Source organism: Mus musculus, chromosome 2 (assembly GCF_000001635.26).
Source record: "Mus musculus strain C57BL/6J chromosome 2, GRCm38.p6 C57BL/6J".
Lineage (NCBI taxonomy): Eukaryota > Metazoa > Chordata > Mammalia > Rodentia > Muridae > Mus > Mus musculus.
In genome coordinates, this window is record NC_000068.7 from 34,726,849 (window position 1) to 34,745,623 (window position 18,775).

Genomic DNA, 18,775 nt, shown 5'->3' on the forward strand with positions numbered 1-18,775 from the left:
ACCTAAAGACAAGATTTAATAAAAAGAACACTAAAGTTCACTAATACTTTGCCAGAATTATTTTTTTTATATTATTTCACTTCATGCTGTTTGTTCTTGACAGAGGATCTTTCTAAATAGCCCTGGATGGCCTGGAACTTCTGTGTGGACCAGGCTGGGTCTGGGAATCACAGTGAATGCAGAGTAAAAGTTGTGCACCAAATCAGTATGTTTCCTTTGTTTGTAAGGAGGACTCACTGTTATCTAGGCTAACCTTGGACTCAAGGCAATCCTCCCACCTCAACTGAGATTACAGGTGTGGGTTAGCACTCCTGGACATCTTATAGTCTACGAACCGTATTTCTCATGACACAACACTCATTCCTACTTTGTCAAATTTTCCAAGGCTATTTTTGGTCCGGGGATCTCCTTCTTCAGTGCCAGTCATTGCTAGCTGCTGCAAAAGGCGGCCAACCTGCAAACAAAAGCAATGATAAGCAGATGTGGGTGCACACACCAGCACTGGTTTTTGAAAGCACTTCCATTCCAGTCTAAGAATCTGGTTTCACAAAAATATTCATATTCATCTGATCTAGCAAACAAAATAATGTTCCCAATAAAATGTGTATCTTGTCTCTGTCAGCTTTTGTTATTTTCAGATTAAGAATTAGAGGAAGTAGAAAGCGTTGCTGTAATTCCTTCTTAGCACATGACAGCAGCACGAGGAAACTGAAAGCACAGTTTATTTGTTTCTGGTATTGTACTTTGTGTGCTTAAAAATATTTTACACTTTATTATTACTGTATGTGTGTGCATGCGTGTCACGGTGCACATGTGGAGGTCAGAAGACAATTTTTGGAAGTTGGCTCTCTCCTTTATCATAGGTCCCAGATATGAAATTCAAATTGTCAAGCTTACATAACATTTTTATTCCCAAACTACCTCTGCCCCAAGAAAAAATTTTAAGTATCTGCAAAGGCTAACTCACACAATAAATGACTTCAAGTATAACACAAATACAGGGAAAAGCATTCTCTTTATAGTTTTCAGTTGCTTTTTTAGACAGGGTCTGTGTAGCCCTGGCTGCCCTAGAACTTGCTATATAGACTATGCTGGCCTCCAACTCACAGGGATCTGCTGCCTCTGCCCCAAGTGTTGGGATTAAAGGTGTGAGCCACCATGCAGACAAGAAACAATGATTTTTTTTTTTCCCTTAAGTGTGTATACCTGAACATGGAAGCTAGAAGTTGAATCCCCTGGAGTTACAAGTAGTGGCTATCTGACGTAGGTACTGGGAACTGAACTCAGTTCTACAATAGTAACAAACACTTTTAACCAGAGAGCCATCTCTCCACCTCCAACCAACGTTTTGTTGTCATTGTTATTGTTGTTTGTGCTTTAAATGCTTATCACTTTTGTTTGATTGCATTTAAAGCAATCTTAAAATAATAATAATAGCAAATAATAGTAAATCTTAAAATAATAATAATAGCAAAACCATACCTGCATCAGGTTAAATCTTGCCACCTCATTAATAGGAGCATCAGATATTATCCCATACTGCTCTGGATTGACAACTGCAGGACAAATGAAGCAAGCCAGCAGAAGATCGGTACACATTGCTCTGACTTCCCCAACCTCCAATCTGTCTACACAAGAAAGAGTTTTGTACATCTGTGACACAATCCACCTCAAACTATGTGGAAAGCAGTATGTATTCTGTTTAAGATAACCAATAAATTTGTTCACCAAAGCCACTAGTTTAGCCTCATTGGAATCTACCATTTCTTGAACCTTTTGCCTAAATCTATCTGAGCCTTTCTCTCCAAAGAGTTTTTCTTGCTGAGCTGGAGAGAATCTCTCTATCAGCTTGTTTGGATCTGTTTCCAGGTGGTCTTCATCCTCTACGAGGAGCTGCATGATTGGCTCATGCAAAGTAGCCGTAAGGAAAAGTTTGGCAGAAAACAGTCCTTCAGAAAAAAGTTTAAATAAGATGCTGAAGGCACAAGTTCCTCTCCTCAAAAGGCGCCTGGGGTTGTCACTTTCTTTAAGTTCAAATTCAATCAAGTATCGTAAAACCTGAAGGAGGTAGCTTTCATCTTCTTGCATAATACAGTTGCCATACAAGGAGGTAAAAACAGTGTAGATAACACTTTGTGTGTTCTCCTGATTGAGTTTTTCTCCAGCAACCAAAGAGGAGGCAATAAGTCGTGGATTTTCTCTTAACCGACTCAGGAATTCTCCATAAGCTGTTTCCTGAAATCCCAGTTGCTTATATCCATCAACAAACTGTGTATCTTCCAAAATCTTGGCATGCTGGCAACACTCAGCAGGGGAAGCTTCAGCACTGGAAAATATTAGCACACAGGCAAAATAATATTAACAACAATTATACAACATAGGCACTATATTGAAATTAATAAATTTGAGTTCATTACTGTGCCAACAGTGACATCTCCTTGAATTGCTAAACTCTGAGAACAGTGAGTAAAGACCGCCATACCTGAAAGTAAAAAAGAAGTCAACTTTTCCATATTCAGCATCCAGAGCTATCTTCTATGAATTAAATTTAAAAATTTGCTACAGATTAAAAACTGCTTATTTACTGACACAAGAACATTCACAAATATTCAAGTACTAAAATAATCAAAACAGGAGCTGGGGAGGTAGCTCAGTTGGCAGAACACTTGCTGATAAGCACAAAGCCCTGGGTCTGATTTACATTTGTACATTCGGCCTACCAGGCAATACCTCCCGGGAGATCACAGCAAAGAGCTGTGACCTGAATGACATCATCAAAGGTCAGTCCTGCCTCTTCAGATTTTTATAAATACAATCATACAGTATATATTCTTTTTTAATCTGACTACTTTTAACAACATTATACTAAATTGTTACAGTTAAAAAACTGCTTCTTGGAACAATGGCATGAACACCAGGCATTCAAGGGCACATAGATCTACAGGTGGGCAAAACACCCATACACATAAAATAAAAATTTTAAATCTAAAACAGCTTTTTTTCTTTTAAAAGATACCCAATTCCACTAGACAGTGGTGGTTCATGCCTTTAGCCCAGAGCTTGGGAGGCAAAGGTAGGTGGATCTCTATGAGTTGGAGGCCAGCCTGGTCTACAGAGTGAGTTCCAGGGCAACCAAGGCTACACAGAGAGCTGGAGAGATGGGTCAGTGGTTAAGAGCACTGACTGCTCTTCCAGAGGTCCTGAGTGCAATTCCCAGCAACCATAGATGCCTTCTCTGGTATGCCTGAAGAGAGCAATGGTGTACTCATATACATAAAATAAATAAATAAATCTTTAAAAAAAAAGCTACACAGAGAAACCCTATCTTGAAAAACAAACAAAAAGATATATAATTCCAAAACATGGAAATGCACATAAACATCACAAAATTTAGTCTCTAGAACAATAAAATGTTATGTATTCAAAGCATAAAACAATAATCCTTAAGTTACACTTATCCATATCACAGTTTAAGCTAATTCATAAACAAGTAACGCCATACATTTTATAAGCAAAGACTCACCTAATATTGATTCAAAACCATGCACTTAAGAGATTCATTTAGTTAGCTAGTAGTATTCACATAATGCATGACCTGAAAAATTTGTCTTTACCTGGTTATAATAAGACGATCCAAATTAATCCTCTGTTGCTTTGCAATCCACGCTGTTCGATACAGCTTTTCAGCTGTCTTCAGTACATCGGCATTTAGCCTCTGAATGAGCTGTTTCTCAGAGCTCACATATAAGCGTTCCTGCTTGAGGTGGTGGGCCAATGTGTGAATATCTAGCTTCACCATCTTTGAATTCGGAAAAGGTACAAAAGTTGATCACTAAGAATAAAAAAATGACAAAATTCAAGTTCATATCACATAAATTATTTTCTAAAATCAAAGACTAAAATACACAGTAAAGACTCTTTCTTAAAGAATAAAAAATAATAGGGATGGGTAGTCACATCAAAATCTGAGTCCTTAAAAAACAATACACACACCCATATATATATATCACCAAATTTTTAAATTGAGTATTATGAGGCTGGAGATAGATTTCAGTGGTCAAGCCTAGCATGCATGAGGCCCTGGGTTCATAGAAATAAAAATTAAAAACCCACAAACAATTAAATATTATGAGAGCCAGTTGTAGTAACAAATATATTCTTGAGTTTTGCTGGAACTCAGCCGGATTCCTCTAATCTCAAAGAGCCCATAATCTTATAACTAAAATACTGTTCAAGCTACCAAATAAACATGTTTTCTTCTTCTTTCTTTCTTTTTTTTTTTTTTTTTTTTTGGGTTTTCGAGACAGGGTTTCTTTGTGTAGCCCTGGCTGTCCTGGAACTCACTCTGTAGACCAGGCTGGCCTCAAACTCAGAAATCCACCGACACAGCAAAATAAAAATGAAGCCGGGCGTGGTGGCGCACGCCTTTACTCCTAGCACTTGGGAGGCAGAGGCAGGCGGATCTACAGAGTGAGTTCCAGGACAGCCAGGGCTATACAGAGAAACCCTGTCTCAAAAAAAAAAAAAAAAAAACAAAAAACAAAAAAAACCAAAAACAAAAAAACAAAAAATGAATTTATACAGTTTAGAAGTTAAAATCTTCAACTATAGCTTCAAAATTAAAATTTAGGACTAGCCGGGCATGGTGAGGCACACCTTTAATCCCAGCACTCGTGAGGCAGAGGCAGGTGGATTTCTGAGTTCGAGGCCAGCCTGGTCTACAAAGTGAGTTCCAGGACAGCCAGGGCTATACAGAAAAACCCTGTCTCAAAAAAAAAAAAAAACAACAACAACAAAAAAAAAACCAACTTGGGACTAGACACGGTGGTCCATACCTTTAACCGCAGCAATTATAAACAGTTTACACAGCATGTTCTAAGACATCCAGAACTATATAGAGAGACTCTCTCAAAAACAAACAAACAAAAAACCCTTAAAACTTAGAACTTAACGGAGCTGAAGAGAGAACTCAGCAGTTAGTAGTAGTACCTGGATTTGGCTCCCAGAATGCATGTGGTGGTTTGTGTCTTTTTATTCAGCTAGCTCTAGGGAATCTGATGTTCTCTCCTGACCACCAATGGCACCAGGCACACATGAGGCACACATATATACATGCAGGCAAAACACTGATACACATAAACTAAAGTAAGTAACATCTAGTAATAATCTTAAACAAAATTAAATACAAGATTAACACTTAAAATAATGTTCCATCCAATCTAACCAAGAAATGAACTCCTAAATCACCCAGTAGTGTCAATTTCTTTGTTTCATTATAGGGTGTGTGTGTGTGTGTGTGTGTGTAAGAGCACATGCACACATGCCATGCCATGAATGTGGAGGTCATACGATAACTTACAATTCTGGTTATCTAGTGGCAGGTAGCTATATCCTCCCTCTGTGCCATCTCCATGACCTTCATAAGCATTTTTTTAGAGAACTTTTCCACAAGACAAACTTTCTAAGTATCTTTTTAATCAGGTTCAATTATTATAAAGCTTTCCTTTTTATACTTCTATATTTGTGGTCAGAATGCCATAAAAAAGCTGACCATAGCTTACCCTGTAAAACAAAATTTTAAAACTATCGTGAACTAAGTAATACAGCTCAGTGGAAGAGAACGACCTACCTAGTATGCACGAGCCACTGGCTTTAATCCCTAGCACCGAAAACGAAATATGACAACTAAGGAAAAAGTAAGAACTGTTCTCTTCTTCCTTCTTTCATCTTTTGTTTTTGTTTTTGTTGTTTTTGTTTTTGTTTTTCGAGACAGGGTTTCTCTGTGTAGCCCTGGCTGTCCTGGAACTCACTTTGTAGACCAGGCTGGCCTCAAACCCAGAAATTCGCCTTCCCCTCCTCTGCGGGGATTAAAGGCATGCGCAACCACACCCGGCTTTGTTCTGTTCTTCTAAGACAACAGTTACAACAAGTTAATAGCCAGAAGCTAAGAAACAGATTAAGTAAAATTTGGACATGACAGGCATAATGGTACATGGCTTTACTCCTGGTATGCAGGTAGAGCTCTATAAATTCCAAGTCAGCCAGGGCTATACAGTGAGGTCCTTTCCAAAATTAAAATACAATAAAATTTCAGCATAACTAAGTATAAGTAGGAAATGTTTTACCATAAGAAAACAAAGAAAGTATAAATATTAGAAAACGTATGGCAGCAGCTGGAAGTGCTCAGGAGGCAGAGGCAGGTGGATGTGTGAGCTTGAGGCCAGCCTGCGGTAGAGAGAAGGTTAACCCTAACTCAAAAAAAAAAAAAAAAAAAAAAAAATCAAATAGTAAAAAATGAAAGAAAACGTATGTTCCCTGAAAAGAAATAACAATTCAAACTAGAAATAAAATATTAATATCAAACCAACATTTATTTAGACTTTTCTTTTATTCAAGGTTTCTTTCCATAGCCCTGGCTGTCCTGGAACTCTATGTGTAGATGAGGCTGGCCTCCTGAGATCCACAGAGATCCACACCTGCCTACACCACATTAACTGGAAGACTGTAGAGGGACTCATGCCTTCCTATACTGTTGGTGGGAATGTAATTCTGTATCATCACTATGGACAACAACACATCTCTCTGAAATGTAAAAACAGAACCACATATGCTCCAGCAGTCCTCCTACGCTCATGTCTCTGCAGCATTATTCACAACAGCCAACATCTGGGATCAACCAAAGCACCCCATCAACAGACACGTGGACAGAACTATATATACAAAAGAGTACAGAGTTGGTTCCCTCTCTCTGTGGGATCCAGGTATCCAGCTCAAGCCACCAGGCCTGGCAGCAGGCAGCTTTATCCTCTGAGCCATCTTGTTAACCCTAAAGACATGTTTTTAGAGCTCACTTTAATAAATTTAGGCCACCAGACAAACTTTCTAAGCATTTTACGTAAAACATGTTCAAAATTTTTTTAATTTTTTAATTCAATATTTTCTTTATTTACATTTCAAATTTTATCACCTTTCCTCATTTCCCCTCTGAAAACACCCCTATCCCATCTCCCCTCTCCCTGCTCACTAACCCACTCACTTTCACTAACCTGTCCTGGCATTCCTTTACATTGGGGCATTGAGCCTTCACAAGACCAAGAGCCTCTCCTCTCACTGATGTCCCACAAGGCCATCCTCTGCTACATATGCAGCTAGAGCCACAAGTCCCTCCATGTGTACTCTTTGATTAGAGGTTTAGTTCCTGGAAGCTCTGAGGGCACTAGTTGGTTCATATTGTTGTTCCTCCAATGGGGCTGCAAACCCCTTCAGCTTCTTGGGTCCTTTCTCTAGCTCCTCCATTTGGGACCCTGTGCTCAGTCCAATGGATGGCTGTGAGCATCCAGATTCTGTAAATACAGACACTGGCAGAGCCTTTCAAGAGACAGCTATATCAGGCTCCTGTCAGCATGCACTTGTTGGTATCCACAATAGTGTCTGAGTTTGGGAACTGTATATGGGATGGATCCTCAGGTAAGACAGTCACTGGATGGCCTTTCCTTCAGTTTCTGCTCCAAACTTTGTCTCTGTATCTTCTCCCATGGGAATTTTGATCCCCCTTCTAAGAAGGACCAAAGTATCCACACTATGGTTTTCCTTCTTCTTGAGCTTCAATTCATGTGGTCTGTGAATTGTACCTTGGGTATTCCAAACTTCTGGGCTAATATCCACTTATCAGTGAGTACATACCTCATAAGCATAAGCTCACCTTTGGGTAGACTCAGAAAAGGTTGACCTCTCAGAACAGAATAGTGCTTTGCAGAGTCTGAGATAGCAGAGACAAAAGGAATTAGGAAACCTTACAGTTATGAGGAATAAATGAGATCTACTTTATATTCACAGTAACTACGGTTAATGACAATTGGTTGAATTCTTGATTGTATTCTTACTCCCCCTCACACAGTCCCTTTCTGAGATAAGGTTTCCTATTGCCCAGGATATCTAAATGTAGCCTCACTAGGTAGGTAAAAATAATCACCACACTCAATGACACCACACACAGATACACACACACACACACACACACACACATACACACACAGAGAGAGAATTAAAGATGTTCATATTTGTTATTTTTGATTTCTTAGAACATATTTCAAAGGCCCTTAGCTTAAAATTCAAAATCAGTCTTACCTCAGCACACCTATCCAATACTATTTTACACTATTACATTATTTGTTTACTTACTAGTGCATATGCATATGTGTGTGTGCACACAGCATGGTGCGCTTGTGCAAGGAAGAGAGCAACATTCAAGACCTGGTTCTCTCTTCTCACTGTAGAATCCAGAGACTGGCTGATCTCAGATTTGCAGTGTGAGTACTTTTACAAAAACCAAGACCTCATTTCTACTGTCCTGTGTTTTCATAGCTTCTTATCTACATGCTTTAATTTCCATAGCCTGGCCCAAAGAACCTTTGCAATCTTATACATTGCCTAGTGATAAACCTCTCCTCTGGACTGAAGAACTAATTATATCACTGTCTTGGAACTGACCGTGTGCTTTGCTTTTGCTTCATCTTCTTTTTCTTTTTTGGTTTTTCGAGACAGGGTTTCTCTGAGTAGCCCTGGCTGTCCTGGAACTCACTTTGTAAAAGACAAGCTGGCCTCAAACACAGAGAGATCCACTTGCCACCGCCTCCCGAGTGCTAGGATTAAAGGAATACACTGTATTTTCATCTTTTGCCATCTACCTCCTGGGTTTCCAGCAAAATAAAAGTCCTTCAAAATCTGAGAGCCTCTGATAGACCCATTTATCACCAGTTCCAGATACCAGAGAAAACACAAATCATTTTCAAATCATCTTTGCTAGTATTTACTTCCCCACAAATCACTCTGAAGAAGAGCACAAGTGCCATCAAACCACTGGCACCATCTGGGCATGATGGTGTGTGCCTGCGCTGCTAGCACTAGAGTCTTAAGAGGACCACTGCAAGTTCTAGGCCAGCCTGGACTACTAGTGAGCTTCAGGCCAGCCAGAGCTACCAAAAAAAAAAAAAAAAAAAAAGACCCTGTCTCAAACAACAGTAACAATAATATTGTAATAATCAGGATTCAGCCATAATAAACCATAGCAAATACATATTTTCCCTAAAGTTTGCATGTATTTTCTAAATTAGTTAATTCCATTTTGAAAGGGTCAAAAACTACTCTCTGACCACTTAAATTCAACAGCACTTACCACATTTTTATATAAAATCAAACTGAGGAATAATTTAAGCTTTTCAACTCATATGGTTAAAACACCTCTTAAGAAGTCATGATGATGGCATACACCTTTAATCCCAGCACTCGGAAGGCAGAGGCAGGTGGATCTATGTGAGTTCGGGGCCAGTCTAGGCTACAGAATTAGTTCCAGGGCTACACAGAGAAACACTGTCTTGAAAAACAAAAAACAAACAAAACAAAAAACAAACAAACAAGCCCTGAAAACAAACCATCACTTAGGCCAGCTAGAAATAAGGCATGCTGTTTCAGCATCACTTCTCATAAAGGTTGGTTTGGGTTTGTTTTTGAGATTTTTTTTTTAATTAAGTTTGTTCTTTGATAATTTCATACACGTAGATAATGTAATAATCACTGTTCCCTGGCCCTATTATCCTCGACCCCTATGAATAACCCTTCCCACCCTACCACTCCCTTTCCCAGGCTCATAACTTGTGGTTTTATGTCCCATTTAATTTAACTTACTAAAGACTTTTAAAATCCATTTATGCCTGGCATGGTGGCACATACCTTTGATCCCACACTCAGGAGGTAGAAGCAAGCAAATGCAAGGCCAGCCTGGTCTGCATAGAGCATTCCAGGTCTGTTAATTAGGGCAACACATCTCAAAAAGAAGTTTATTATTATTGTGTATTGGTGGAGGGACACATGCCACAGTATCCATATGCGTCAGAGAACAAATCTGTAGCCATCTCTTTCATCTTACATCAAACTCAGATTGCCAGATTTGCAAGGTCAGCACTTTTTTACCTGCTGAGCCATTTCTCCAGCCCCAGACTCTAAAACTGTTAAAGATTTGTTTTTAACTTTCTGTATATGAGCATGGGTGCAGTGCCCAGAGACCAGATTAGGGCAGAGGATCCCCTGCAGCTAGAGTCACAGCTTAGTCACCCAGTATGGGTGCTGGGGATCAAACACAGATCTGCAGGAGCAGCACATGCTCTTACCCACTGAGCCACCTCTACATCCCCTTAGTAAGATTTTATGAAACATAGCTATGCCATCTAGTCATGTTGTCTACAACTGGTTTCATATTAAGAAGGCAGGGGGAAATAATAACCAGTCTTCTACAGTCTATTTGGCCCCTACAGAGAGACTGCCAACCTCTAATAAGTAAGTTTATCTCTTCTAAGTTTATTATTATTGTATATTGGTGGAGGGACACATGCCACAGTATCCATATGCGTCAGAGGATATGCATGGAGAGGAAGCACAAACCTGATAAAGTATAATTTTTGAGCTACACTAGAAAACTACACTAGACGTTCCAAGGAGAATACATCTAGTACAAGTGTCAACAGTTAACAGGACACAATGACACACAACTATAATCCCAGCACTGAGGAGGTAAAGGCTAGAAGATCGAAAGTTCAAGGTCAAATACAATGCAAATTTGAGAGCAGTGAGGGCTTAAGACTCTCAAAAAATATAAATTACCCCAAAATAACATTTTGGGATAGAATAATATTTCACACTTTATAAGAATCTCTAATTAAAAGCACCCCAATTTATAATAATGCATCTACTAATTTTAAACTGTAAGGCAGCATTTAGAGTTCAAATCAATAGCCTATTCCCTAGGTTAATCGTAGGTTCTTTCTGTGTCTTCCTCCCATGCTCTCTTCTCTCTGAGGAACAGAGGACTGCAATGCAATCCTACTGTTGACAGGATCCTCCTTGTAACTTATAATGTACCAGGTTCACAAATTATATTTGTACTTGCCAGGCATTCTACCACCAAACTACATCCTTGGCCCAAACACTATCCCTTTATTAACATTTTGAGAGTGAACATTAAACCAAATCCAATGTATTCATTTACTATAGAGGACACTTTAGTAGTCAATAAAGTGGAGAGGAAACTAAAACTGGAGTAGGTCTGATGACTACCACTGAAGACTGGCCACTTACAACCATGGTGGTGCACACCTTTAAGCCCTGCACTCAAGAGGCAGAGGCAGGCCAACTTCTGAGTTTGAAGCAGGCTTGGTCTACAAAGCAAGTCCAAGGCCAGCCAGGACGCTGTCACAAAAACAAACAAACCAAAACCATGTTGGCCTCTGACACCTTCTGCCATGTGATCTGTGACCTCTGACATCTAGTGTCATATGACCTGAAGTTAAGATGATGTCCCACACAGAAAACTGAGAGAACTGTAAATCATAAGTAGAAATGTAGTATGTTGTTAATAAAGTCAGTAAAAGCCAGTGTAGGCTTTAATTACTTCCCTACTACAATTAAGATAGCCTCCATCTCCATTACATGGCAGAATGGATGAAAATTAAATCTTTTAGCCAGGTTTGGTGGCACACATCTTTAACCCCTGCACTTGGGAGTCAGAGGCAGGTAGATCTCTGATTTTGAGGCCAGCCTGGTCTACAGAGTAATTTCCAGGACAACCAGGGCTACACAGAGAAACTCTTTTTTTTTTGGGGGGGGGGACAATTTAACATTTGAGAAAGTGGAAAATATCAAGGTTATGTACATGGTTTGTTCGTTTTTCTTTTGAGGTGGTTTACTAGGTAGCCATGTAGACCACCAGGTTGACCTTGTTCACCATTTTCCAGTGCTGGAATTAAAGTGCCACTGTACCTGAGTAAAATCAAGGTTATTATTAAGGAGATGTGACAGACTGTTTGCTAATATGGGACCTACGCTTATTTGGTTTTGTTTGTGAGTTTTTTGAAGACAGTGAAGAGAGTTTTTTCAAAAGAGGATGGCCTCAAACTTTCTACAAAGCTGAGGATGGCTTTGAGATGTCTGATCTTCCTGCATCCACCTCCCTGGTGCCCTAGACACAGACCACCATGTCCTGGGGTCGTGTGCATTCTAGGAAGCATTCCGTCAGCTGAGCCATCACTAGCTCCAAAGACTCAAAACTTGCAAAGCATTTAAAGTGAGATCAAGGGGACTGGAGAGGTGGCTCAGCGGTTAGGAGCACTGACTGTTCCTCTGAAGATCCTGAGTTCAAATCCCAGCAACCACATGGTGGCTCACAACCATCTGTAATGAGATCCCTTGTTTTTGTGAGAGAGTTTTGCTATACATTCCAGCCTGACATTGAACTTTACTATTTAGGCCAAGTTGGCCTCCAACTTACTGCAGTCCTCCTGCCTCAGTTTCCTGAATGCTAGGATACAGGTGTGAACCTGGCAAAACTTTGGTTTGTTTTTGTTTTATTTTTCAAGACATTTTGTTTTTCTCCGTATAATCCTGGCTATCCTGGAACTCACTCTGTAGACCAGACTGGCCTCAAACTCAGAGATCTGCCCCCCCAAGGTCTGGTATTAAAGAAGTGAACCACCACTACCTGGCAAGAATTTTTAATCACATAAGTAATATATTTTTACATTCAAGCATTCAGTTCAGTAAAATAATATAATCTTGAGAAAAGTATTAATGCTGTAATGTATCATAATCTCTGTCAACTACTCCCTAGAAAAGGCAACAACTAGCCTATGACGTTCTAGAACACACTAACATTCTGTAACACACAATAATATTTTTTTCTTTTAGTTTCTGAGATTAGAAAAACAAAATACAAAACATTTCATTATACAAATTTGCACTAGTTTCATATGTGGAGCAAGGTAAATATATTTCCTAAGCAGAACTATTTAAGAAACACCAGGGTTTTGGTTTTTTTTGTTTTGTTTTGTTTTTTGTTTTTTTGTTTTTTTTTTTTTTTTGGTTGGTTGTTTGGTTTTGTTTTTTTCAGATCTTGCAGACCAAGAGATTGAATCCATGACCTCCCTCCCAAGTGACAAACACTACACCTAAGCAATACACTCAGCCCTGAAAAGCCAGCTTTTATGTTAACTATCACCCACAGCAAACCTTATCTTAAGGTACCAGAAGTTATAGCTAAGCCAAACATGTTGGTACAAACCAGTAATTCTAGCATTCAGGAGGCTGAAGCAGATGAATCCCAAGTTTGAAACTAGCCTAGGCTATAGAAACCCTATTTGAAATAACTAGGGTCTTGACTAGGGATGCACCATAGTAGTAAAATGTTTGTCTGGGTTCAGTCCCCATCAATGAACATATATAAAGCTAGGTCTGTAGAGGTAACACAACAGTTAAGAGCCCTAGTTATTCTGGCATACGACCTTGTTTATAGTCCTAGCCACCACAAGGTGGTATACAACCATGTTAATTTCAGTTTCAGGGGATCCAACTCCCTTTTCTGACCTCCACAGGCACCAGACATATGTGGGTATTCATACATACATGCAGCAAAACATCCATACATATAAAATAAGAAAGATTAAAAAAAAAGAAAGGGAGAGAAAGGGCAATAGCCAGTGGCTTATACATATAATACCAGCATTTGGGGTTTGGGGGAGCTGATATAAAAGAGTTGTAGCAAGTTCAAAGCCAGCCTGAGCTGTACAGTAAGTTAGACCAAACTAGGCTACAGTGACAATGTGTCTACCTGGAGAGAGACAGAGATAGAGACAATGTAGAATGACTGTGGTTGAACAGTTTCAACTGACTAGAGGTAATAAGTACACGGGTGTTAGGAAATATTAGTAGCTAGCATTTCAAGCTTGCACTCTGCATCACCTGAGTGCCTAAATACTCCAATTTCATCCATGAAATACTATGTATGACTTTTGCTTTGTTTTAGTTTGACACTAGAAGCTGAACCTATACCCATATGCATGCTAAGCATGTACTCCACCAACACTTCCAGTCCTGAAGAGAAGTATTCACTTTTCCTTTATTTGTTCTGGGGAAAATGTCACAAAGCATGTGGAAGTCAGAAATCTGACAACAGTCTGTGGGAGTCAGTTCTGTCTGTCTACCCTAGGATAGAACTCAGGCTCTCAGCATCGGTGGCAAACCCCTTTACCCACAGAGCCATCTAAAGTCTTGGGGGGGGGGTTGTTTGTTTTGCTTTCTTTTGTGGGGATTTTTGTTATTGTTTTGAGACAGAGTCTTGAAGCTCACTGAGGAGACAGAGGCAGAGGCTGAGGTAGATGGATCTCTGTGAGTTCAAGGCCTGCCTGGTCTACAAAGCAAGTTCCAGGATACCCAGAGCTTCACAGAAAAACCCTGTCTCAAAAATCAACAAGATGGAAGGGTTCACTGCTTCTGCTTCTCAAGTGCTGGAATTAAAGGTGTGCACCACCACACCTGATGATACATAACTAGTTTTGATTACAACACAGAGCTACATGGCTGAGGAAAGAAAAAACGATTTAATTTCCCAAAGTCAAATTAGTAACATGTAAAGTTGTGATGAGAATCTAGTTATATTTAGTTTTAAAATTTGGTTTTCCCATAGGCCAGGCATGGTAGTGCATGCCTTTAATCCCAGCACTTGGGAGCAGAGGCAGGTAGATTTCTGAGTTCAAGGCTACCCTGGTCTACAGAGTGAGTTCCAGGACAGCCAGGGCTATACAGAGAAACCCTGTCTCGAAAAACCAAACCAAAAAAAAAAAAAACAAAAAAACAAAAAAAAATTTGGTTTCCCTAGTAACACACACACAATCTCAATCTTTCTCCTCCCCTCTTCTTTGTGTGTGTCTGTCTATCTACTAAGCCAATCATTAGTCTCCTAGCTATGAGAGCTTATTATGGTTAAGATTACTACTTACAGTTGCCTCACTTAGTAGAACTAGAATTGGGACTTATAGGGAAAGGAGGATGGAAGAAGCTGAGTGAGAGATGAGTATGACCATAATATAAACGTGTTTGAAACTGAATGAATTAATTAAATGTAAGAAATAACTCCCTCACTCTTGGAACAAGCACTCATATATAAGTCAGAGTGCAGACAACACCCAGCCTTCTTGAAAAGCTTCCAACTGCCTGGCAATGTAAGTTTTAGTTGGACTTCAGGACTAAATAATCTCAACTTCCTCAAATTCTAAGAAGGAAGTGATATGTAAAAATTTAGGAAAGAATCGCTAGTGTTTAACCCAGATATTACCAAAAAGCCGGGCGTGGTGGGGCTTGCTTGTCATGCTTGCTGCTCTCTATAAGACGGCTTACAACTGCCAGTTAATGCCAATCCCAGGATGATGCCCTTTGCCAGTCTTCTTACACACACACGCACGCATGCACGCGCACACGCACACGCATACACAGTTTTACAAGTGAATAACTGGAGAGATGGCTCAGTGGCAAGACCAATGGCTGCTCATCCAAAGGACCCAGGTTCAATTCCTTGCACCTAAATGGAAACTATAACGCCAGGCCCAGGGAATCTAAAACGTTCTGGCCTCCTCAGACACAGCAACACATGTTGCACAGACATACATGATAGCAAAAACACCCATACACATAAAATAAGAATGAATAAATCTTTTTTTAAAAGAAAGAAAAGAAAAGCAGTACCTACAAGGTACAAGTGATCACATTTACCATCTTTGTTGTTACTGTTTTTAAGGCAGTTCATGCAGCCAGGACTGGCTTCAAATTCACCTGTGTAGGCAAGGGTGACCTTGAGGTTCTTCGGTCTCCACCTCCTGAGCACTGGGATTACAAGGGTGCACTACAATGCCTGGACAGTATTAACTGCCAGGGATTAAATCTAGGGCATCACAGATGAGGTACGGCTCCAAGCTGGGATGGTGATATCACAGTAATCATAAGCACTCGTTACACTTCAATCAGCATTACTATCAATGTCTGTGTTTCTACCCAAAAGAAAACTCCTGGCCTAAAACATCAGTTACTGCGGTGTGTGGGTGCCAGGTGACAGAGCGTGCTGGGCACAGAAGGAACATGGAGGTCAGAGGCAACTTTCTCCAGTCAGTTCTTTCCTTCCACTTTCACACCATTTCTAGGAACTGAACTCAGGTCAACAGACTTTCATAGCAAATACTTTTCCTACTGAGTCATCTCCTTGACCCAAAAATAGCTGTTCAATATAAACCAACCATTAAAATGTCCTCATTTAAAAAAGAAATCTCACCGGGCGTGGTGGCGCATACCTTTAATCCCAGTGCTTGGGAGGTAGAGGCAGGCGGATTTCTGAGTTCGAGGCCAGCCTGGTCTACAGGGTGAGTTCCAGGACAGCCAGGGGCTACACAGAGAAACCCTGTCTCGAAAAACCAAAAAAAAAAAAAAAAAGAAAGAAAAGAAATCTCATTGGATCTAGAGGTAGGAGTACTCACTGCCCCTCAGTTTCCAGCACCCCCACAGTGGCTCAAACTGCCTCTAACTCCAGTTTCCAGGAATCAGATGCCCTCCTCTATCTCCTAGAGCACTTGGTACTTACTGTGGTGCACAGATGTATACACATGCAAGACTCATAAATATAAAGTGAAAAAATGAATCTTTAAAAATAAATTAAATGCCCTTATAGAATGGAATTCCTAATTACTACTTTATATAATGTCTTAAAAAAAAAAAAGAATTTGATAAGTGTTAGTATCTCTTGGGCTGGAGAGATGGCTCAGCGGTTAAGAGCACTGGCTGCTCTTCCAGAGGTCCTGAGTTCAGTTCTCAGCAACCACATGGTGGCTCACAACCATCTGTAATGGGATCCAATGCCCTCTTCTGATGTGTGTGAAGACAGCCATAGTGTACTCGTATACATTTAATTAATTAATTAATTAGTTAATTAATTAATTAAAAGGGAGAGGGCACTTGTTGCTCAAGGATTCAGGTTCGGTTCCTGGCACCCACATAGCAGCTCACAACTGTCTATAACTCCAACTTCAGGGAATTCAATACCCTTTCTGGCACCAAGGACTCCAGGCACAAATGTGGTGCATATATAAACAAGCAAGCATACAAAACACTTGTATACAAAAAAAAATGAAAAATAAAATAATTTAAAAGTTTTAAGAAATATTTTTTAAGTTTTTAAAAACACGTAGCTCACCAAGCATGGGGATGCACCCTTTAATCCAAGCACTTGGGAGGCAGAGGCTGGAGGTTCCAGGCCAGCCTGAGCTACAGAACAAGTTCTAGGACAACCAGGGAGTGTTACACATCTTTAATCCCAGCACTCAGAAATGGCAGAGGCAGGCAAATCTCTGTTCATTTGAGGCTCACCTGGTATACATAGCACATCCAGGCTGGCCTGAGCTACATAGTGAGACCCTGTATTTTAAAAAAAAAAAAAAAAGAGGGCTGGTGAGATGGCTCAGTGGGTTAGAGCACCCGACTGCTCTTCCGAAGGTCCAGAGTTCAAATCCCAGCAACCACATGGTGGCTCACAATCACCCGTAACGAGATCTGACTCCCTCTTCTGGAATGTCTGAAGACAGCTGCAATGTACTTACATATAATAAATAAAAAAAAAAAAAAAAAAAAAAAAAAAAGGTTAGCTTCTTTGGGTTCCAAAGAAGGAAGGAAAGATGGAGTAATTTATTTTCCCTTCCTTCCTTTTTTCCTCTCTTCCTTCTTTCTGTTCTTCTGACAGGGTCTCACTGTGCAGCCCAGGAGGGCTTCAAACCTTCATGAGACTCCTGTCTCACCGTCCTAAACATTGGGATCATAGGTATGCAATAGTACACCCTCTGAGATGAAATACTTCCTGTGGGGGAAAAAAAACCATAAAACTGTTTCTTTCTTAAGCTTCTCTGGTACAGGAAGCTCTTGGTCAGGTGTGAGTGGCTCATGCCTATAATTCCAGCACTTCAAAGACTGAAACAGAAGGAACACATTTGTGCCTGGTGCTCGTAGAGGTCAAAAGACAGCATCGGGCTGGCGAGATGGCTCAGTGGTTAAGAGCACCGTCTGCTCTTCGGAAGGTCCTGAGTTCAAATCCCAGCAACCACATGGTGGCTCACAACCATCCGTAACGAGATATGACTCCCTCTTCTGGTGTGTCTGAAGACAGCTACAGTGTACTTACATATAATAAATAAAGAAAGAAAAAAATTCGTATTATTTAAAAAAAAAAAAAGACAGCATCAGATTCTCTGGAATTGAATTACAGACAGCTGTGAGCTGCCTCATGGGTGCCGGGATCTGAATCCAGGATCTCTGCAAGAGCATTAAGTGGTTTTTTTTTTTTTTTTTTTTTTTTTTTTGGTTTTTCGAGACAGGGTTTCTCTGTATAGTCCTGGCTGTCCTGGAACTCACTTTGTAGACCGTAGACCAGGCTGGCCTCGAACTCAGAAATCTGCCTGCCTCTGCCTCCCGAGTGCTGGGATTAAAGGCGTGAGCCACCACGCCCGGCTGCATTAAGTGTTCTTAACCGCTGAACTACCCCACAAGTTTCTAAAATTTTAAAACCATAAGCATTTAAAATGGGAATGCAATCCGGGCGTGGTGGCGCACGCCTTTGATCCCAGCACTCAGGAGGCAGAGACAGGAGGATATTTGAGTTGGAGGCCAACCTGGTCTACAAAGTGAGTTCCAGGACAGCCAGGGCTATACAGAGGAAACCCTGTCGCAAAAAAAACAAACAAACAAATAAATAAATAAAATAAAATAAAATGGAAATGTAGCTCAATAATAGAGTGCTTGCCTAATATGTCCAGGGCCTGGGTTTGAACTAAAGCACCACAAAGGTTTTTTAAAAAGATATTTAATCCAAATAATAGCTTGGGAGGGTACTACCTGGCTCTGATCATTAAGTAAAGGAAAA

At 40.2% G+C, this 18,775-nt stretch overlaps 1 protein-coding gene across 14 annotated transcripts in view; it reads right to left on the minus strand.

Annotated features, from left to right (window-relative positions):
• Gapvd1 (GTPase activating protein and VPS9 domains 1) overlaps positions 1–18,775 on the minus strand; it is a 79,108-nt gene that overhangs the window by 50,671 nt on the left and 9,662 nt on the right. For 13 of the 14 annotated variants that reach the window (XR_003953694.1, XR_003953693.1, XR_003953692.1 and 10 more), the window contains 3 exons: positions 3,615–3,832; positions 1,483–2,326; positions 368–454 (listed from right to left, as the gene is read on the minus strand). Coding sequence is in view for 10 of the 14 variants with exons in the window: in XM_011239150.3 (XP_011237452.1) it covers positions 368–454; positions 1,483–2,326; positions 3,615–3,799 (1,116 nt within the window). In the remaining 4 variants the exon portion in view is untranslated. Of the gene's footprint in view, positions 1–367; positions 455–1,482; positions 2,327–3,614; positions 3,833–7,702; positions 7,760–18,775 lie in introns of all 14 variants that reach the window. The other variant, XM_017319196.2, reaches the window with a different exon arrangement.